At 41.1% G+C, this 23,787-nt stretch overlaps 1 protein-coding gene across 1 annotated transcript in view; it reads left to right on the top strand.

The window, feature by feature from the left end:
- The window catches only part of trpm1a (transient receptor potential cation channel, subfamily M, member 1a), a 115,492-nt gene that overhangs the window by 74,932 nt on the left and 16,773 nt on the right, over nucleotides 1-23,787 (top strand). Inside the window, exons 15-22 of the mRNA XM_051920380.1 lie at nucleotides 1,793-1,822; nucleotides 3,739-4,028; nucleotides 6,013-6,241; nucleotides 7,628-7,759; nucleotides 13,889-14,020; nucleotides 14,683-14,811; nucleotides 16,991-17,242; nucleotides 21,130-21,304. Of these exons, the coding sequence (XP_051776340.1) occupies nucleotides 1,793-1,822; nucleotides 3,739-4,028; nucleotides 6,013-6,241; nucleotides 7,628-7,759; nucleotides 13,889-14,020; nucleotides 14,683-14,811; nucleotides 16,991-17,242; nucleotides 21,130-21,304 (1,369 nt within the window). The remainder of the gene's footprint in view (nucleotides 1-1,792; nucleotides 1,823-3,738; nucleotides 4,029-6,012; nucleotides 6,242-7,627; nucleotides 7,760-13,888; nucleotides 14,021-14,682; nucleotides 14,812-16,990; nucleotides 17,243-21,129; nucleotides 21,305-23,787) is intronic.

Below are 23,787 nucleotides of genomic sequence, written 5' to 3'. Positions count from 1 at the left end.
AACTTTTACACCTCATCTGAAGGATGGCACCATGTTGACAGCACATTGTCCTCGTCCCTGCACTGGGGCATTGGAATCCACACACAGACCAGGTGGTAAGGGCCCTCTGCTGGACTCACCAAAACCTCCCATAACTCTTGTAGAATTCTCAAAAGTCTCTTGGAGTCCTTCTTGCAGATCACTTAGCTTTTGTGGACTGCCTGCTCTAAGCGGATCTATGGTTTGTTCCATATTCAATGTCTTGGATATTTTCTTGTATCCATCCCTGACTTGTCCTTTCCAATCACCTTTACACAGAGTTAGTAGAGATGTTCATTATGTCTTCATTGTATAAGTTAGGCTGCCATACTGACTCACCACAGGTTGGCCCTTCCAGATAAGGTGCATTTATACTACACTCATTTGAAACCCTTTGACTGCAGACAGATAATCGCCATCAACTAATTATGTGACATTTAAAACCGTTTAGCTACACCAGTGATGATTTAGGTGTGCCATATTAAACGGGTGAATTCTTATGTGATCAAGTATTTTGTATGCTTTATTTGTAATGAATTTAGACCACTTTATAGAGATCTGTTTTCATTTTGACATTAAGGAGTCTTTTTCTGTTGACCGATGTCAAAAAATTAAAGTTAAATCCTTTGTGATTTAATGTTACATAACAACAAAATGTGAAAACTTCCAAGTGGGCGAATGCTTTTTATAGGCATTGTATAGCATGCAAACATGGTGAAGAGATTTAGTTTTGTGCCATCCAAAATTAGAATGGACAAGATACACGGTCGAAATGACTTTGACTGTGGTTTGATCATTGGTGACAGACATAGTGGTCCCAGCATCTTAGAAGCAGATTCTAGACCAAAGAGAAGCAAGGAGACGTTGATTGTAGAGATGTTCACTTAATCCCAAAGGTGGTGATCTCAACTATCCATCCATCCATTATCCAACCCGCTATATCCTAACTACAGGGTCATGGGGGTCTGCTGGAGCCAATCCCAGCCAACACAGGGCGCAAGGCAGGAAACAAACCCCCTGGCAGGGCGCCAGCCCACTGCAGTGAACTCAACTAATGAACTGAAATGAAAATCTGGATTCTGTTAAATGCTGAATGACGGATCCACTACTGTTGTTATCACCTCTGGCACGAACATTTACAGAAAAGGCAGCTAACTACAAAGCACATGTGCCTTCAGATTTAGCAGAGACCAAGAGAAAGCGAAGTAACATTTCCAAAATAAATAATACAATTCATACTCCCTAGTATTTTTGAAAGTCAGTCAGCAGATGCAAATGGGCTATCAGTTTTATTCCTTTTTTATTCGGGGTCTGCATCAATGTTTTGCTGAGACAGTCCCATGGTCTTCATACAGGCTGCTCTTTCTCCTGCTGACCCACAGCATTTTATAATGCATAACTTCATTATGCAACTGGCAAAGCAACAGGGTTTGTGCTATGTTATTATACCCCCTGTGAAATAACATGAAAAGTATTCAAAACAGAACAGGCACTTCAAGGTGGATAGGTATATTTGCACCAGACACAAACATTAAGGAAGATTTGTAGATTGAAGTATTTGAATCATACAATACATTTTGACTTGAATTGTTCTTTAGCATGATTCAGTCTCTGCCTGTAGCAACATAATATGTTGAGCTTGTTGTCAGATGTATTTTGTTGATTTTAATTTCCTCCACCTCCTGATATTCTCAGATCTCCTTCTTCACGGGGTTCCTTTTTTCTGGCTCTTCAATGAAACTGACTTTCTGTTTATGTTTTTTGTGTTTTGCAGCCAAAAGCTCTGAAGCTGCTGGGAATGGAGGTAAGCTCACGCAGTGATGTCCTCCATTGGTGAGAACACCAGAGTGTCAGAGCTGTGACTTTAGGTTGTCCAAGTGGAGTGGTGACATTTTGTTTAATGTGCCCCATAGCATTCCTTGCTCTAGATCAGGGGTGGGCAGATTCAGTCCTGGAGGGCTGCAGTGGTTGCAGGTTTTTGTTCCAACCCAGTTGCTTAATTAAAAACCAATCCTTGTCAATTATTTAATTGCATGGCTTGTTAGTGCTTTAACTCTGCCATGTCAGGTCATTCTCATATCCTAGATTTATTTTCCTTTCTAAGGATATCATCCAAATGATCTGAAGTCTAAAACAGATGAGTAATTCTCAGTGCTTCACTTTTTTCTCTTCACTTTCCTTCCAAGTATTTAATTAAACCAAATAGTGCATGATAAATACACACAGGTGTAAATGGTAACAAGCTAAATGGAGAAATGCTGGTCTCTTTTGTCATTTGCATGGCATTGCTAATTAGGAGCAATTAAAAACCAAGAATACAGCTGTTTAAGACTAAAATAAGCAATAAGGGTTCAAAATCTTAACGAGCAAGACAACTAAAGTGAAGCTGAAGTGTTACTTGAGCAATAAGGGTTTCTTATTAAGCAATTGGGTTGGAGCAAAAACCTGCAGCCACTGCGGCCCTCCAGGACTGAATCTGCCCACCCCTGCTCTAGATCAGTGTTCCCCAACCTTTTTTCTGGGGTGGCACACTTTTTGTAAGCAAAAATATCCCAAGGCACACCACTGTTCTACTAACCACAAACACATAATGTCTCATATATACAGTACGTGCTCAAATGTCTAAAGTGGCAGGACTACTGAAGAAACCAGTAGAAAAGAAGCTCTGTTTGCCATTCACATTCAGTGAGCATCTCCCAGCTGTTTCGTCCCTTTTCCCACCCCTCTCTGCCTCAGAGGCTACTCACATGCCCACTATCTACCAGCCCTGTGAGGCTCGCTGGTGACCACACGCCCAGGTAGATGGACTCTAGCAGCCAGGAGATGCATCCAAAGTGCCCAAAGTGCAGAGCTGCTTTTATGCCAGCCTCTCTAGGTAAAGTTCTGTCCTCCGCAGACAGGTCTTGACCATCCATGGAACTTATCCCTCTCAGGTTCATTATTTCCATGGCACACCTGGGTGGCTCTCACACTGTCATGCTCCAATCCGCTATGCCACTGATGAAGAGGTCAGTTTTGCTTTCTTGGGATTCATTTCTCCATGCAGCTTTAGTGTCTGTCAAGCACACAAATATCTGTATTCAAGTGTTTGTGTACGCCTCAAGGTGGCACGGCATCTTTGTTCCTCACTGCTGATCAGAAAGCAGAATAGATATGAGGAGCTCACGGTCAAGCTCTGAATCTCCTTTCAGCTAGCAAACTTTTCTACGTGGCTTTACATCCTCTAGCTTCCTGCTTCATTAGCTAATCATACATGACAATGTTTCTTTTTTATCATTTAATTTTTTTTTATATTTTTTTTGTAATTTTTATAATCTTGCTTTCATTTTTTTTAAGCTCCAATTTTAGGATTTCGGTCAGATCGAGTTTTGTTTTACCTTATTTTAATATTTTTTCACTTTTTCCAACCATCCTTTTTTGTAGCCTTTGCATGCGCCAATTCTAAGACATTTGCAATATCTCCATTCCCAGAATGTGGCCATGATTCTTTTGAAAAACTCCCTTGATTGTGTGGTAGGGATTTGTGTTAGGTTTAGAAGCTCAAGGTGAAACAACCTGACACTTGATTTTAAAACCTGTGACAAGGCTGGAAACTGGGATGGGAAATTGGTGCCCTGCCTTTATTTAATACAAAACAGTTATCGATACGAGTCACATAATATGAATGTATCATTCTCATTAAAATTTGTATTTTAATCTGCTATCTGATTTTTGATATAGGATGATGAGCCACCTTCAAAGAGCAAGAAAAGGAAAAAGAAAAAAGAGGAAGAAGCCGACATTGATGTAGATGATCCTGAAGTCAGTCGTTTCCAGTATCCCTTCCACGAGTTGCTGGTGTGGGCAGTACTGATGAAACGGCAGAAGATGGCACTTTTTCTATGGCAGCGTGGTGAGGAAGCCATGGCTAAAGCACTGGTTGCATGTAAACTATATAAGTCAATGGCCCATGAGTCTTCTGAGAGTGAGATGGTGGATGACATCTCCCAAGACCTGGATAACAACTCAAAGTAAGCATGCACTTGCACAACTAAACGTCTGCTCCCAAGCATTTTTGCCTTTGTGCAAAGACAGAAACAGCCACAAGCCAGCTTCACTCCCATTGCACTCTGGGAAGAAGCTGGCTCCCATATCCAGATCCTTGAGCTCTCTGAAGTCCAGCTACAATGGCACCGTTTGATACACCACAACTAATACAACAAGGACTTTTAGCAAACTAGAAAAATGCTGCCTACCAACACATCTGATGCACTATGAAAGTCAGTATGGTGTAAATCTTAAGAGCTTCTTCCCATAAAGCTGGACATCAATACCAAGTCCAGTAGACTTCTGCATCTGCCCAATGTGTAACGTTTCACTTCTGTTTATGCCCAGAGAATCACTTCAGACCTGACTTTGTAGAGTTTCTCATTTGTGCTAAGTTTTAGTAATGGAGCCACACTCATATGCACTGCTCAAAAAAATTAAGGGAACACTTAAATCACACTTCAGATCTCGATGAACAAAATATTCAAGTGGTAAATCTTTACTTAGTAATACTATGTAATTCATTGAGAACAAAATGATGTACTAACAGTCAATGGAAACCAAAATTAACAATCCATTGAGGGCTGAATTCATCATCACGCTGAAATTCAAAGTCAAAAACTGAAATCACAGGCTGATCCAACTTGAATGAATTTCATTATGGCAACTCATAATGTGACTCAATAGTGTGTATGGCCCCCATGTGCCTGTATGCACTCCTGACAACATCTGGGCATGCTCCTGATGAGATGGCAGATGGTGTCCAGGGGGATGTGCTCCCAGACCTGGATCAGGGCATCAGTGAGTCTGTGGCGGTACTTGGCTGTGTTGGTTGAACAAGCCCATAATGTCCCTGTGGTCCTCAGTTGGATTCATATCTGGGGAACATGCGGGCCAGTCAATGGCATCTATGCCTTCATTATCCAGGATGTGCCTACACGCTTTAGCCACATGAGGCCGGGCATTGTCCTGCATCAGGAGGAACCCAGGGCTCACGGCACCAGTGTAAGTTCTGACGAGCTCTGAGGATTTCATCTCAGTACCTAACAGCAGTCAGGGTACTGTTGCCTAGCATGTGGAGGTCTGTGTGACACTCCCAAGGATATTCCTTCCCCATACCATCACTGACCCATCGCCAAACTGGCTACATAATGTTCACCATGGTGTGTCCAGACTCTTTCATGTCTGTCACGTGTTCTCAGTATGAACCTGCTCTCATCTGTGAAGAGAACGGCACCAATGACAGAGCTGCCAATTGTTGTATTCTCTGGAGAATGCCAATCAAGCTGCATGGTGATGGGCTGTTAGGACAGGTCCTACCAGAGGACGCCAGGCCCTCATGCCATCCCCATGGACTCTGTTTCTAACAGTTTGGTCAAAAACATGCACACCAGTAGCCAGCTAGAGGTCATTTTGTAGGGCTCAGGCAGTGCCCCTTCTGTACCTCCTAATGCAAAGAAGCAGATACCAGTCCTGTTGATGAGTTGATGCCATACTACACCCTTGTCCAGCTCTCCTCATGTAACAGCACATCTCCTGGTATCTTATCCATGCTCTTCAGACTAAGCTGGACACAGCAAACCTTCTTACGACAGCACAATCACTTTTGCTTCCTAACTGGGCAGATTGATTTCCCTGATGCTTAACTGACTTGGTGTTAGACTGTGATGATTAAGTGAGCTGTGTGTATAGAGTGCCAAGTGATTCACCTTGGTGTGTACAGCTAAATATGGACTCTGCATACAGAACAAGGCTACGCTTTTGAAGAACAGATCTCTCAGACCCCAGGGTGTTCTGCTGTGCTTGTCTTGCTCAGTCACCTGCTAGTGAAGCTTTGACAGGGTGCTGACTTCAGTTAATGGCTTATGCTTTTCTGACACACTGGATATGATGAACTTGGCAAACTAGAGGAGAAGACTATTATTTCTTGCCTGTGTTCACCCTCTCATGGAGGTCTGTCTCTTGCAGGGAGTTTGCTCAGCTTGCCTATGAACTGCTGGATCAGTCCTACAAGCATGATGAGCAGGTGGCCATGAAGCTTCTCACCTATGAGTTGAAGAACTGGAGTAACTCAACGTGTCTCAAGCTAGCAGTAGCAGCAAAGCATCGGGACTTCATTGCACATACCTGCAGCCAGATGCTGCTCACCGATATGTGGATGGGATGCCTGCGCATGCGCAAAAACCCTGGCCTTAAGGTGAGAGGCAAAATGTGGTAAACAGGCGACTTTGTTAGCGTAACTCTGTTTTCATATCAGAGCAAGCACAGTTACAGAGGTATTCAAATTTCTGTCCAGCTCTTTTAAAGTGTTTGTGCAGGGAAAAAATATTTTATGACTGCAAAGGTGTTATAGGCCTTTATCTGTTCTGTGTTTTATCCAATTCCACGGCTTTTGATGCAAATAAGATTCTTTATTACAAGGGAAATAAAATAGTCTTGTTTATTTTGTTTTGAGAGGAAACCCTGCAACACAACTCCAAATAAAACCAACAAATATAAGCAAGTTAGAAAATGTACAGTATGCACGGCACAACATTATGGTTTATTCAGGGACTTGGCTATTTCAAAGGTTCGAGTATTTTTTATTTTTTTGTTAATTTAGTTCATCAAGGGCAGAGATAACATATTTGTTCATTAAATATCCATCCATCCATTCATTATCCAACCCGCTATATCCTAACTACAGGGTCACGGGGGTCTGCTGGAGCCAATCCCAGCCAACACAGGGCACAAGGCAGGAACCAATCCCGGGCAGGGTGCCAACCCACCGCAGTGTTCATTAAATAGTTTTGTAAAAATCAATCATAAGCAAAAATTACAGTGATAATAGGATGTATCAGTAGAGTAAATAAAATAAAATTTTACAATATAATGTAGTTAAAAACTGAACCCAATTAGGTTTGATAAACCCAAGTGATGTACAAATTGCATTAAACTGTTAGTAGTTGGTTGGCGTGTCTATGGTAATTGTATGTATTTCTTAAATATAAAATATTTAAAAGAAATACCAATGGAGAACTGGTGTTTCAGTGTTTTATATTGGGGATTTGGTTTGCTGTCAAGAGCACCTATTGGATATTTAAGAGAGGAAGATACACAAGTTGACATAACCCCTCTCTTAAGGTAAAGTTGAAAGAGCAAATTAATTAGTAACTGAGCTTGTACAGAATGTTTCTCTGTTCTAAGATATACAATTTAGAAAATTCACCAATGCTTTTTAATAGACGTTTTTCAAAGTTCAAGAACTTGTACAACATGCTCTATACTTTCATGCGAGCAGACAGACTGAAGGTGACAATGGGTGCTTTCATGTCTTAAGCAAATGCACCTTAAAGAGGAGAACAAAATTAAAACAGCTTAACAGAACAGTACTTACTTTAGTGATTATGGGCAAGTTGGTTTAGGGTCCATTCAGACCTCATCTTGCAAACAAATGAAAAAAGTCTTTGATTTCAATCATGGCTTCTCATCTGAGGGGAAACAACACCAAACATTTTCTCAGCCCTTCTATGGAGGAACTAATAGTAGCAGGTGAACCAAAATCCTCACATCAGAAATTAGCAAATGTGCTTCACTTTTACAGGTTATAATGGGAATTCTTCTACCACCCACAATCTTCTTCCTTGAATTTCGGACCAGTGAAGACCTTTCATATCAGACTGGCAGTCAGAATGAAGAAGGGAAGGATAAGGAAGAGGACAACACAGTCAGCAAGGTATGTAACGCAGTAAAAGAGCACCCAGAGGAGAGAGTGAGGTGTGCCATTGCAGTGGCATGATTGCTTCAGGGGTTCATCAAGATAAAAAGTATATAAATAGCCAATTAGGTCACTGACATGAAGTAGACATGACTATATTATATTGAATATCCAATCAGCTTTCCCTCTTATTATCACTTCCATGTACCAGGGGCTGTTCTTCTAAAAATGGACAGTCTTGTCTGTGCGTTTTTGTGTTCCAGTTCAATGATATGTTTAGAATTTGTATGTTTTATAGATTGAATGTTGATTTAACTTTTAATATGATTAACTTAATTCAAATAAGGCTTACAGGGTCCTGAGTACTAGGTTCAAGTTGGAAACAGTCCTGAACGTGATACCAATCCATGACAGAGGCCACTCATTCGCTCACACTTACACGATTTAATCTAACCCTCACGTTTTTAAGGATGCAGAAGAAAAAGCTGAATATCCAGAAGAAAATCTACACAGACATGGGGCGAACATGTAAATTCCTCACAGATGTTTTTGTCAGGGCAATGTACAAGGGTGACCCTATTCTCCTCTTTATACTCTTTATTATATGGACCTTGACAGATTGATCCAAATCCCATACTCTTACCACACTATGAGGATTAATTCTACAATTCTATTCTTCCCCCTTCCTTTTACAGCAGTAATCCCACACAATTTATAAATATTGTAAATACTTAATAACTGGTAAAATAATTAATAATAATATTATAACTAATGCCATAAACAAAAAGCAAACAGAATGTGGCCGTGCCAACCATACAACCTGATAGTGCTAGGAGTTTCTTGTAGTTACACTCAGTTCTCTTCTTAAGCAGCTCTTCTCTGATGAACGCTCTTCAGGTCATCATCAGGCCTGCTCTCTTTTTAGCCAGCTCATCGCCTGACTTTTACACAATTTTCTTCCCTAATGGCCTGTCCCTGTCATGTTTGCCAGACGCATAAATGTAAAATCCTGGAGGGAGTACTTAAACAGGTCAGTACAGAGTTATATCAAAGCACCTTTGTAAAACCAGTGATGAGCACCTCCAACCCCCCCAGCCCAGTTCACCTTTGTCAGCATTTTCTCCAATTTCAAAGTATTCACAAATGTAGTTTTAAACAAACAATTTGGTTATAAAGTACCCCAGATGGTGCTTTTCTTATCAATGGACCTCTGGGAGTAGCAACAGCAAGCTTACCTAAGTTCCTTGCATTTTAAAATTAGCTAGATAAACAAATGCTTAAACATTTACCTTGTTAGATGTCCATCCATCCATCCATTTTCTAAACCTGCTTTACCTTCAGCATGTTACCTTCTCTGTTTCAACAGACAATGATTTCGGGAGGTGGGGTCTCAACCTCAGAACATCTAATCCCTGAGGTGATAGTCTATGTTACCATGTTGACCTGACTTTACTTTCTAACACTAACATTTTGTTTCTAACAATCACAATAACAAGTCTTTCCCTCTTCTGCTTCTTTCGTCCGCTCCCATTTAGGGGTCGCCACAGCGGACCATCCATCTCCATCTATCTCTGTCTTTTACATTATTTTCTGCCACACCAACTGCCTTCATGTCCCCCCTCACCACATCCATAAACCTCCTCTTTGGCCTTCCTCTTTTCTTCTTGCCTGGTGGTTCCATCCTCAACATTCTTTTCCCGGTGTACCCCTCATCTCTCCTCTGCACATGCCCAAACCATCTCAATCTAACCTCTCTCACTTGGACACCAAACTGTCATACCTGTGTTGTACCTCTAATATACTCATTCCTAATCCAATCTACCCTCGTTACTCCGAGCGAAAATTTGTAGCATCTTCAACTTCCAGCTCTGCCTCCTGTCTTTTCATCAGTGCCACCATCTCCAAACCAACATCACAGCTGGTCTCACTACCATTTTAGACCCTCCCTTTCACTCTTTTCAGATGCTCTTCTAACTCAAATCACTAATGCCACTTTTCTCCACCCAGTCTACCCTGCCTGCACTTTCTTCTTCACCTCTGTGCTGCACTGTCCATTGCTTTGGACTATTGAACCCAAGTATTTAAACGTGTCTACCTTCACCACCTCTGCTCTTTGCAGTCGCACCCTTCCCCCACTTTCCTGCTTATTCACGCACATGTACGCTATCTTACTCGTACTGACTTTCATTCCCCTTCTCACAAGTACATACCTCCACCTCTTCAGGTTCACCTCAACCTGCTGTCTACTCTCACTACAGACCACAGTGTCATCCATGAACATCATAGTCTACGGAGACTCCTGTCTGACCTCATCTGTCAACGTGTCCATCACCATTGCAAACAGGAAAGGGCTCAGGACCGATCCCTGATAAAGTTTTTTCCAATATAATATAAAGGACAAGGACACACCATTAAATAATTAAAACCATTAGCACTGTCTGCACAGATGATTTAAAGTGATTTCTTTGTTGATTTCAATCCTCTCCTCTTTGTAAACACTCCATGTATGCAGCGGACGTGCCCAGAATGTGTTGATTGAAAAGTAGCTGAAGATGTGTAACTTTTGAATTTCATAAATTTCATGTAGGATTTGAACATTAAACCTCTAATATTGTAAACATTAGAAGAACAGGGCTGAGCTCTAAAACATACTAATATTTGTGATCGTTCTGCCAAAGTGTTAAGATAATTAATATGTAAAGTTACAGAAAGGCACATTTGTATTCTTTCCTGTGTTTGCAGAACAATCAATGTATGTACAGTCATATGCAAAAGTTTGGGAACCCCTCTGAATTCTTTGGATTTTTGTTTATCATTGGCTGAGCTTTCGAAGTAGCAACTTCTTTTTAATATCTGACATGCCTTATGGAAACAGTAGTATTTCAGCAGTGACATTAAGTTTATTGGATTAACAGAAAATATGCATCATAACAAAATTAGACCGGTGCATAAATTTGGGCACCCCAACAGAGATATTACATCAATACTTAGTTGAGCCTCCTTTTGCAAATATAACAGCCTCTAGATGCCTCCTACAGCCTTTGATGAGTGTCTGGATTCTGGATGGAGGTATTTTTGACCATTCTTCCATACAAAATCTCCCCAGTTCAGTTAAATTTGATGGCTGCTGAGCATGGACAGCCTGCTTCAAATCATCCCATGGATTTTCGATGATATTCAAGTCAGGGAACTGTGACGTCCATTCAAGAACATTGTACATCTCCCTCTGCATGAATGCCTTTGTAGATTTTGAACTGTGTTTTGGGTCATTGTCTTGTTGAAATATCCAACCTCTGCGTAACTTCAACTTTATGACTGATGCTTGAACATTATCCTGAAGAATTTGTTGATACTGGGTTGAATTCATCCAACTCCCAACTTTATCAAGGGCCCCAGTCCCTGAACTAGCCACACAGCCCCACAGCATGATGGGACCTCCACCAAATTTGACAGTAAGTAGCAGGTGTTTTTCTTGGAATGCGGTGTTCTTCTTACGCCATGCAAAACGAATTTTGTTATGACGAAATAACTCAATTTTTGTCTCATCAGCCCAAAGCACTTTGTTCCAGAATTAATCTGACTTGTCTAAATGAGCATTTGCATACAACAAGCGACTCTGTTTGTGGCGTGAGTGCAGAAAGGGCTTCTTTCTCGTCACCCTGCCATACAGATGTTCTTTGTGCAAATTGTGCTGAATTGTCAAACGATGTACAGATACACCATCTGCAGCAAGATGTTCTTGCCGGTCTTTGGAGGTGATCTGTGGGTTGTCTGTCGCCATTCTCACAATCCTGTGCATATGCCACTCCTGTATTTTTCTTGGTCTGCCAGACCTGCTGGGTTTAACAGCAACTGTGCCTGTGGCCTTCCATTTCCTGATTCAATTCCTTACAGTTGAAACTGACAGTTTAAACTTCAGATAACTTTTTGTAGCCTTCCACTAAACCAGGAGACTGAACGATCTTTGTTTTCAGATCTTTTGAGAGTTGCTTTGAGGATCCCATGCTGTCACTCTTCAGAAGAGAGTCAAAGGGAAGCACAACTTTCAATTGTCCACCTTAAATACCTTTATATCTCACGATTGGACACACCTGACTATGAAGTTCAGGGCTTAATGAGCTAATCCAACCAATTTGGTGTTACAAGTAATCAGCATTGACCAGTGATAGGCATTCAAATCAGCAAAATGACAAGGGGACCCACATTTTTGCACAGCCAGTTTTTAACATTTGATTTAATTTCATACAACTAAATACTGCTTCACTAAAAATCTTTGTTCGGAAAACACCGCAGTACTCAGATGTTCCTAGGAAATGAAAGACGTACCACTGTTATCTTTTTTGTTGAAAGTATAGTCAATTATTATGCAGGCTGAGACAGGTTCCCAAACTTTTTCATATGACTGTAATTTTTTATGCATTTTAACAGTTGATGTTCTTTTTTTTGGCAATTTTTGTTTCTAATGGACAATTTGACATTAATCTGATTACTCTGATTTAAATTCCAACTCAAAAAACCTGCAAGACTTGTATATTTCCTATACTCTACATTGCAAAAAAATTTGTATTCTGTAAAAAATGATTTAGCAATCTGTAAAAAGGACAAAAACAAATACAGTTGTCTGAATGCTAAACTGATTTGTCTGATTATCTAAACAAAATGAAAATCAAATTGTTTAGACACTATCACTTATGTTATTTTAACTGCTTATTTATGAGCCTTGCAATATGAAGGAAAAATGCACAAAGACATTGCAACAACCATTTTGGAAATGTCGTTTATTTAAATTAAATGTAGAGCATCAGCTCCAACTAAAAAAAGAATGATCAAGAGACCATGACTAACACAAGTGCTACTCATCTGACCATACCAGTAGCTCACAATCCATGTGCTTTATAATATCTCTGCTAGACCTGACAAAGAAGAAGAAGCTAACAGACTGCTTACATCAGAGCTTAGAAGGCTCCTTTTCCAAACTTGTAGACCATCAGCTGCTGATTGCAGCAAACACCTCTTTCCAACAGCCAAAGAGATGAGTCTGTGCATGGACATCACCAGAAGCAAAACCCAAAACCAGATTGACTTTATGATCTGTACCCAAACTTGAGGAGATGGGAAGGCTTTATAAATTAAGCAAAAAACAAACCTGTAGATGATTGTGGTTCACATCTTGAGCTTCTTATTGCAAAGTTATGAATTATCTGAGCAACTAGGTACAAACTCTGCAATTCTGCCTATGAATATGCAGTGAGGGTGTAATAAAGATTTAGGGGAGTAGACATTGTAACATGGGTGGCACAGTGGTGCAGTGGTAGCAATGCTGCTTCGCAGTTGGGTGACCAGGGTTCATGTTCCAGGTCCTCCTTGCGTGGAGTTTGTATGTTCTCCCCACGTCTGTGTTGGTTTCCTTCTGGTGCACCAGTTTCCCCCCCACAGTCCAAAGACATGCAAGTTAGGTGAACTGGTGTTTCTAAATTTACCATAGTGTGTGCTTGGTGTGTGTGCCCTGTAATGGACTGGCACCCTGTCCAGGGTTTGTTCCCCACCTTACACCCAGATGGTAGAAATCATTTCCGTGCCATCTTATTTATTGATGTTTTTGTGATCGCCACCATTTTGCAGCTGCTTCTCATGGCCGTGACCATAATTTTTGTTAACGATGTCCTTTTCCTGTCACATGGGTGTGATGCAAAACATGGGCATGGTCTGTGCTGTCACTGAGCAGCTGTTGTAAGAGAAAGTGGCATGCGGTATTTCACATCCAAGTGTGTGGATATTCTAAATCAATCAACTATTGGCTGTGCTTTTCTAATATTTAATAGTTTGTTCTAGTTTGGAACAAAACCTTCATTTAAATCAAGACTTTTTACCTGCAATTTTTGACAGATGGTTTAGTTTTGGTTGCTGGCTCCTTTTGGCTTTTTGTCTCCGAGCTTTGTCTGTCCTTTGTCCTAATTCCATTGTCTGTTTGTCACCTGTGACCGTGGTGTTTGTGCTCCCTCCTTAGACATGTTTTTCTCAGACACCTGAAGGAAGCCAATGCTTTCATTTCCATGTAGTGTAACGTGTAGACGTGCCGCCTCAAATGCTGTGAGCCAAGCGTCACAATTTATAAATACTCACTACCACTTATGGGTCTGTTTTCAGGATGGCAACTTAGAAAACAGTTCTAAGAAAGGTGACGAGGAAGAAGGAGAGAAAAAGCAGAGAAGGGTGCCTATTGGAACCAAAATTTTTGAATTTTACAATGCTCCCTTCACCAAGTTTTGGTTCTATACGGTAAGTTGGTTTATCAACAGCATGCAAGCATGAAGTGTGTAACACTGGCTGGATTTCTTCTTTACCTCCATAATGTCTACCAGGCTTGGTATCTTGAAGAATTGCACACTGTGAAAGGGCAGCTGCAGTAATGGACTACCGTACACACCACTGCTTATGCATTCTTCCAGCAACCATGACTTTGACCAAGCAGGTGTTTCAAACTGGAATGATGGCTTTTGTATTAAATTGCTATAGAATAGTGTTTAAATACTCCGATTTCCACCCACAGTTCAAAGACATGCAGGTTAGGTGCATTGGCGATTCTAAATTGTCCCTAGTGTGTGTGTGTGTGTGTGTGCGCGCCCTGCCTGGGGTTGGTTTCCTGCCTTTTGCCCTGTGTTGACTGGGATTGGCTCCAGCAGACCCCTGTGACCCAGTAGTTAGGATATAGCGGGTTGGATAATAGATGGATGGATGTGTTTCTACAATGTTGACCACAAATTCTGAGTTCTTATCAGGGTAAATTATAATAAATGCACCAGCAATGCCCCAAATCATTGAGTCTGCAGGAAGTGTTACGTCTCATGCAGTTCATTTATAAAGGCTAGAAAGATATGAAACAATGTAGTGACATTTCTCACACTATTCCTCCTGCTCATTTCTGTACTTTTCTTTTTCAGATTTCATACCTAGTCTACTTGATGCTATTTAACTATGTCATCCTTGTTAAAATGGAGCGCTGGCCGTCTATCCAGGAGTGGATTGTCATTTCCTACATCCTGACACTTGCCTTAGAGAAGATTCGAGAGGTAATGTGGCGCATGAGAGCCAAATAACAACATGGAGTATACCAGCGGTTCTCAAACTGTGGGGTGGGCTCCCCTAGGGGGGCGCAAACTAACAAAAAAGGGGCGCGAAGATGTGAAAAAAAGAAAACAAGAATAGAAAATATGAAAAATACATCTATTGAAACCAAAACAAATTAACTTAAACTACATTCTGATACTAGAAAAATATAGAGTTAGATAAATGTCGATAAAAGTTAAGTAGGTATAATAAAATATGCATCTATGATACTGTATATCATTAATTAAAAAAAACAAATTCGTATTAGTGGGCTCCTTTCAAGAAAACGTTAGAGGGGCGCGATTAAAACTGTTATGAAAACTCGGGGCGCAAATACCCTAAGTTCTTGTCTATAAGCCGCGGCTTATCTAAGGAAAAAAGTTGTGAAAATGAAAAAATAGAATATCGGCTTATACATAAATCCGGCTTATACAGTAATCCCTCCTCCATCGCGGGGGTTGCGTTCCAGAGCCACCCGCGAAATAAGAAAATCCGCGAAGTAGAAACCATATGTTTATATGGTTATTTTTATATTGTCATGCTTGGGTCACAGATTTGCGCAGAAACACAGGAGGTTGTAGAGAGACAGGAACGTTATTCAAACACTGCAAACAAACATTTGTCTCTTTTTCAAAAGTTTAAACTGTGCTCCATGACAAGACAGAGATGACAGTTCAGTCTCACAATTAAAAGAATGCAAACATATCTTCCTCTTCAAAGGTGTGTGTGTCAGGAGCAGTGACTGTCACATAGATAGAGAAAACAATCTCTAGCAAACAAATCAATGGTGCTGTTTGGCTTCTAGGTATGCGAAGCACCATGGCACAAAGCTGTTGAAGGCGGCAGCTCACACCCCCTCCGTCAGGAGCAGGGAGAGAGAGAGAGAGAGAGTTTGTTTTTCAGTCAAAAATCAATACGTGCCCTTCGAGCTTTTAAGTATGCGAAGCACTGTGCAGTATGTCTTTTCAGGAATCAGCTTTACAAAATTAGACGAGCGTCCGTATCGTCTAGGTGTGCAAACAGCCCCCCTGCTCAATCCCCATACGTCAGGATCACAGATAGTCAGCGCAAGAGAGAGAGAAAAGTAAGTTGGGTAGCTTCTCAGCCATCTGCCAATAGTGTCCCTTGTATGAAATCAACTGGGCAAACCAACTGAGGAAGCATGTACCAGAAATTAAAAGACCCATTGTCCGCAGAAATCCGCGAACCAGCAAAAAATCCGCGATATATATTTAAATATGCTTACATATAAAATCACAATTTAAATGACCGCTACGCGCGCGTGTTGACTCGGCGACACCCAGAGCAGAAAGAATGCGCTCCGGCCGCGCCATGCGGGGAGTGAGAGAGACGCCAATATCTCACACTCTCTCCCCCCTTAAAGAAATTAAATGGGTGCGAGTGAGACCACTGACCTCCCTCTCTTCTATTAGTTATAGGTTATAGTACGTTCGGCTTATCCATGAGTCCGGCTTATCTATGATAAGATTTTATTTTAAAAATTCGTATGATTTTTGGTCTCCGGCTTATACACGAGTCCGGCTTATAGACAAGAACCTTGGGTACTTAAAAGGTTGAGAAACGCTGAAGTATACACTGTAGAGCCGGGTGGGCAGTTTGTGTTGTGACACATGCAGATTGTTCTTACGGTCCATCCATCACCATGAGAGTCTCCTTGTGTGGTGCTTACAAGAGGATCATCTTACACCTCCATTTACATTTATTTATTGGGCTGACGCCTTCATTACAACATTTAAGATGCAATTGGTTACATTTCTTTTTACTTTTCCAATTGGAGCACAGGCAGGTCAAGTGACTTGCTCAGGGTCACACAGTGTCAGTAGCAGGATCTGAACCAACAACCTCAGGGTTTGAAGTCCAATGCCTTAACCACTGTACCGTACTACCTGCACCACATCCCTTGCCATCATGCATGCCACTGGTATTCTCCAGAGAGCCACAGATGCTCATACACTGTTGGCAACATGGCATCTGATGTTTCTAAGGCTGCACAAGAAATACAGGAAAGGAATCGTGTCAAGGAAGGTGAAAAATAAGGCTCAATGCAGGCTTAGAGAGCATTCGCTTGAGAACATCCTCTACCCTTGCTTTCCATTTTAACTTCCATTCTAATTTCTCTAGATTTTGATGTCAGAGCCAGGCAAGCTGAAGCAGAAGATTAATGTGTGGCTGCAGGAGTACTGGAACATCACCGACTTGGTGGCTATCTCTGTGTTTTTAATGGGATTGCTCCTTCGGCTGCAGGCTCAGCCATACATGGGCTATGGGCGCGTCATTTATTGTGTGGACATCATCTTCTGGTACATCCGAGTGCTGGACATCTTTGGAGTGAATAAGTACCTGGGGCCCTATGTCATGATGATTGGGAAAATGGTAAGAATCTATCAAATCTTCATTGTTGTGGTGATTTCATTTTTTTGTGAGATATGCACAGCTGTTAGTTTCATTTGTTCTGTGGGAACTGTCACTGTGACAGTCACACATTCTGGAGGAAGATGTTCTGCATGGATCCCATTTTCAAGACGCACATCTGCCTCATATTCACCACAACAGAAAAATGTACCTGAAGTATGAATGAATGCAAGTTAGAGATCTGTGACTGTCTGAAAACCTCACACCTTCATTATTAAGAGAGAGTAAGAATCACCAATTCTCAAAATACATATCGATACATTTATACTATATTTAAAATCATGTAAGACTGTCAAAAGCAACATGTTCACCAAACCTGACACATGCAGACCGAGGCACAAGTCTCTGCAACACACACAATTGTATTTGACAGATCAAAACGCTTTCAATTGTTTCCCAGCTGCACACTTTTTTCTTTTCTTTTCTTCGTTCTCTCAGTCTTTCTCAGTCCGCCTTCACTCCTGTTCTGGCAAGTGTCATCCTGACCCTCCCGACTCTGGCTCCCGGGACAATGGCAGCAGGCACCTTTTATCCTGCACCCAGGAGTACTTCCGCTGGCCCATTAGTGTGGTCTGGAAACACTTCCAAGTGAAGCAAAGTAGGGCTCCTCAGTCCCTGCAACAAACCCCCTGGCAGCACCCAAGAAACCCAACAGGGCTGTAGCGAACTCCAACTCCCATGGAGCCTTGTGCGAATCTGAGGCACCGCTGCAACCCAGGAGGGATGGATTTAGCACTATGCATGATATTTTCAAAAGTTCTAGATAATGTCCTGTGCAAGTTCTCTCCCCTGCTCCTACCTTTATCAAGGCGTCCCAGTCGGGTATGGGTCCTAGCTGTTTGCCAAAGAAGTTAATTATTACTTCACATGTTCCTTCATGTAAGATGAGCCCATGTTCTTCCTGTGAGTGTTACAGTTTGCATACAGATGTATACATTACCCTGCCAAGTAATGCTGGACTAGCTCAAGCATAATATGTACAGAATGATATGCCAAAAAGCTATTCACATACAACTACAACACCATTTACAGTCACTTTGAATATGAAACATGCATACAGAGACATCCTAGCTCCTTAATACCTAACAGGTTTAAATTGAATAACAGCCTAATGATCAGTAATCCTTATTGCACCCTGAAATGGTATGGATCGGCCCCATGGTCCTGAGAGCCTTTCCAACCTGAAACTGTCTATAGTCATAGCCGGGCAGATGAAGACACACATATCCAGCCAAGGGGTAGATGCAAAAGGTGCTCAATGCTTTTACTGAAATCAAAAACAAAAGGTGTTCAATTAAATAGTGCAGCGCATCATCCCGTTCTTCAATAAATAAACAAATTACACTGCTCAACAAGCATTTGGCTACTGGGATTCTTTCACCTGTACTTCAACAAATTTCACTTGCTGACTCCAAATCTGAAAACTGTTTTCGTCCAGCACGTCCCGTTTTTTTAGTTATGATGTTCCAGGTCTTGGACAACTAGGGTGACTGGACAGTGAAGGCGATGCGTTTCAGCATTTAAGAAATAAGTTTGGTCTCGAGAAAAGTGAAGCCAAAATTAAGGAAGGTGTTTTTGTTGGTCCTGAAATCCGTGAACTGATGTTTGACGATGAGTTCAAAAAGAAACTGAAGCCAACTGAATCAGCACCCTCATTCGTGCAGGTTGTCCAGAATTTTCTTGACAGTCACAGAGCAGAGAATTATACTGAACTTGTGGAGAATATGCTGAAAGTATATTAGCTTACGGGAGCCAGACTGTCACTGAAGACGCATTTTTTACATTCTCACCTTGACTTTTTTCCACCAAATCTAAGCGATGTCAGAGATGAGTATGGAGAAAGATTTCATCAAGATATAAAGGTGATAGAAAACTGATACTAATGTTTTAACATAAAATGTTACATGAGTTATACTCCCTGTTTTATATCTACTAGTTTCTGAGAAATTCTGTTTGGTAGTTAACCCATGCAGCTGGGTTATGATCCGCACCCTTGGCGAATGACTAATTTGCCTTAATGGTGGTGTCGCCCTGGGAGCAGACATATTCATATGACACTGAAGTACAAGACATTTAATGGCAGCTGAATGGCAGTGTACACCCAAGTGCTGGCACATCTGAAAGCTGTTTTTATTTTTCCCCCATAATCCCATACTGAAGGTTTTTAGAGATGACAGGCTGCAAGTTTGAGAAGAGCTGTAACACAAATGGTGTATTTTAAGCAAGTGCTTGACTGGCTGACGTTCATGCTAAGTAGCTTGTGTCAAGACAGAACAGTGAAGCTGTCACTCATGCCATTAGGAACACAACTGCAGGAGTCAAATGTTGAAAGCTGCTTGTGTTGTACAATACAAAGGTTTCTGTGAAATAAATGACATGGACTGACCGGGGACCCCCTAGAGGTTTATTTTCTCCATGTATGCTGCTGACTGGAGTTTTTGTTTTCCTCTTCTCCACTATCAACTATTCATTGTTCAACAACGAATTAATGGACAGATGTTGTTGGTTTCCATTTACTGTATGTTAATCACTTTCTACTTTGTTTCTGTATTTAGTAGTTTATAAAATTTATACTTGCATTTTACCTTCAGTCTTGCCATAGCACTCTGCCCCTGCAGCCCTACAAAAACAAGTCAAATGCATCAAAAATCAAAAGACTGCTACACAAGAATAAGTCCAAATCGGCATCATGCCTAACTAAACATACAATTACTTGGTGTCCATTCCATGCTCAGATACACCTGTAAGGTCTGTAAAGAAATGAATGAAATAAACCAGGGGTGTCCGACTCTGACCCTGGAGGGGCCACACTTTTCCACCACTTTCTTAATCAATAACCAATTTCTGCTGTTAACTGACTTCTTTGCCCTTTATTTTATTTGCTTTGTTATTTAACAATCCTCTGAAATGCTTCTCATTTCCTTATATGGCAGCCAAATAAAAAACGAGATGTGAGGCGAGCCAACAGATGACCATCTAACTTGTTAGCCTCAACCTCCAACTAATTCCATTTCATCTGCTGTGATTCTTGTTGTTAATTTAACTCGTTTTTAAATTTCATAGCACGTTGGTGGTCTCGTTCTACCACAGCAGAAAGCACCGTTAAAGTGTTTTGTGGACCTGAGCAGATCGACATTACTGAGACCTTCACCTTTCTTTATTTTCACGGATCGTGTCATGGACACAGGTTAGCTGGTCATGGGTTAATTTGCTTTGTATCTCTTTGTTGTTTGGCTTATAATTAAAGAATAAAATAAACAATTGAGGAGGTCTAAATCTTAAATAGCAAGTCAACTAAAATGAAGGGAAAAGTAATTCATTAGCAGCAAAAACAGGTCCTTAATTAAGAAAAGGGTTAGAATAAAAACCTGTAGCCTCTGCGGCCCTCCAGGATCGGAGTTGGACACCCCCGAAATAAACGTTGAAGAAAATGTTATTGTAAAAAATGATTTCATGTGATTACATGTCATTCTTTCCATCCTTAGGACCATTTGTGGAAACTGTCTTACAGTATGTGAGGTCTATGATTGCATTGGTGATGGCTCTTTGGATATTGTCATTCAGTCTCCTTAATGTCATGACAGACCTCGTATTACTCTGATCCCAATTCACTATTAAAGGATTACATGGATGGATCTACTGAACCTTTATATTTTCCAGTCATTTCTACTTCCCTTGCTGCAGTGAACATGTGACCTTTTTGCTTGTGTTCATCCTCATCAGCCCAAGTTTGTCTAACATTCTCCACTTGTCTTCAGGATTTGTGAGTGTCCCATTTGTGTGGCTTTCAGCTTCCTTATCTGCAATGGGGTGGCATACACAGAGAGACATCTCCCTTTGTCTTGCAGATGATTGACATGCTGTACTTTGTGGTGATCATGCTGGTGGTACTGATGAGCTTTGGTGTCGCACGTCAGGCAATCCTGCACCCAGATGAGGAGCCCACCTGGCGTCTGGCTCGCAACATCTTCTACATGCCTTACTGGATGATCTATGGGGAGGTGTTTGCAGATCAGATAGACCGTAAGAGTAGAATTCATAGTAAGATTTTGTTTTCACGTTTCCAGGGCAGATGATCATTGGGACTGTTGTTTAAGGAAGGCCGCCTGCTTGTTTTCTTGTTTTGCTGACATCCATTTTCCTGTTTTTTTATTTTTTTTTTGTCCTCCTCTTAGCTACTTAATTCTCCGGTAGGTTTCTGGGGGACTGAACACTGAACTCAGAGGATGATAAAAAATCTGGGGCCAAGTTTGCCAAGCAGATTGTTTTATGATGTCGTTAGCTGCCGTTGTGAGGCATTCTGACAGATGCTTCTGTATCATGTCACCCAAGAGAGGTTGAAAGGAACCCATGAGACTACAGGCTGTGTGCATTCATTAAAGAGTTGTGTTACTATGAAATGGACTCCAAAACGATGTGTTTCTCCATTTCTGTCGTACACTGATGTTTGCAGCTTTTATTTATATTAAATATTCCCTTTTTGCCATCACAGCTGTGTAGAGAACTGGATGGTGCATGTGTGCCACTCACAAGATGCCTACTGATTCAATAAGAGATAAAGTTGGGTTCTTGGTGGGACCCTGGTAAGAGCTTCCTAAGGACTCTTGCTGTGTGGCACACTTAAACGAACAACAAAAAATAAATTAGATAAACATAACAAAGCGGCTTCTGACAACATCTGTCTGGTTAAGTGTTTGGTGTCAGTGGTCACAACCCGAGTTCATCAGCCTGATTATGTTTGCTTTTTTAGTTTCTTGCTATTATGTCCACCAGAAGATTCCTGAACAGAGTTCCCGAAACTAGGGAAGTGCTGCTCACTGATGTCCTGATACTTGGGGTTAGGGTTAGGGAGTACATCTCTGTCTCCATTGTGACCAGATCTTTCAAAGGCATCCAGATTTAATGACCTTGCTGTGGTCACCACCACTACTGGTCAAAAGTTTAAGAACACTTCAGTTTTTATGGAAATGTTTCATGAAATCAAGGCATAGAACAAATAAACAATGGTAAATAAAACAAAAATAAGTCAAGGAATCATTAAGTGTACAAAATTTTATTCAAATGTTTGATTCATCATAGTAGCCACCTTTTGCTGATATAACAGCCAAACTGCTGTAACCCTTGTGATTTAGAATGCCAAGTCTTTTGTGCAAGTCTCCAACTCTGCCTCCAGCACAATAATCCCAGACCATCACACTTCCTCCTCTATGTTAGACTGTTGGTGTCACACACTGAGGAACCTTCCTTTCACCAACTCAGCACCCTTCGTGATGAACTACAGATTTCAAATTTTCATTCATTGGTCCATAAGACCTTCTTTCAGTCTGCAGCAGTCTACAGCCGGTATTTCAAGGCCCTGTTTTGTCCGTTAAGGCCAGCGTTTCTCAACCTTTAAGTATTTGCGACCCGAGTTTTCATAACAGTTTTAATCGGGCCCCCCCCCCCCAACGTTTTTTTTGAAACCCTAAAAAAATGTATTCCTATATTTATTGCAACCGATACACCGCTACAAGTTTAAAAATTCCCTACAAATAGTGAAATTACGCCACATATGGCAACATTCACGCCCCTGGGTCGCACCCCACAGTTTGAGAACTTCTGCTTTAAGGAATGACATTCTTACTGCCACTCACCTTGTCAAACCTGCAGCACAAAGTCTCCTTTTCGCAGTAGAAACTGACACTTGCGTTTTTCCATCACTATTAAGCTGTTGTGCCGTGACGTGCCTATTATGCAAGCTGATGACCCTCAGAAACTTGTCTTCTGATTCAGTGGTGACTTTGGATCTCTCTCTGTCAGAGTTTCTTCCAGTTTTCTTCCTTTGGTTTGTGTAGGTCACCACTCTAAATGAAAGGCCTGCACTTCTAAGTATAATAACGCTCTGTCTCATTTCATTTCTTAATTCAGCGTTTCTCAACCTTTAAGTATTTGCGACCCGAGTTTTCATAACAGTTTTAATTGCGCCCCCCCTAATGTTTTTTTGAAAGGAGCCCACTAATACCAATTTGTTCTTTTTTAATTAATGATATACAGTATCATAGATGCATATTTTATTATACCTACTTAACTTTTATCGACATTTATCTAACTCTATATTTTTCTAGTATCAGAATGTAGTTTAAGTTAATTTGTTTTGGTTTCAATAGATGTATTTTTCATATTTTCTATTCTTGTTTTCTTTTTTTCACATCTTCGTGCCCCCTTTTTGGTTAGTTTGCGCCCCCCTAGGGGAGCCCACCCCACAGTTTGAGAACCGCTGGTATACTCCATGTTGTTATTTGGCTCTCATGCGCCACATTACCTCTCGAATCTTCTCTAAGGCAAGTGTCAGGATGTAGGAAATGACAATCCACTCCTGGATAGACGGCCAGCGCTCCATTTTAACAAGAATGACATAGTTAAATAGCATCAAGTAGACTAGGTATGAAATCTGAAAAAGAAATGTACAGAAATGAGCAGGAGGAATAGTGTGAGAAATGTCACTACATTGTTTCATATCTTTCTAG

Source organism: Erpetoichthys calabaricus, chromosome 17 (genome assembly GCF_900747795.2).
Source record: "Erpetoichthys calabaricus chromosome 17, fErpCal1.3, whole genome shotgun sequence".
NCBI lineage: Eukaryota > Metazoa > Chordata > Cladistia > Polypteriformes > Polypteridae > Erpetoichthys > Erpetoichthys calabaricus.
Note: the sequence above shows the minus strand (reverse complement) of the source record. Positions and strands in the feature narration are given on the sequence as shown.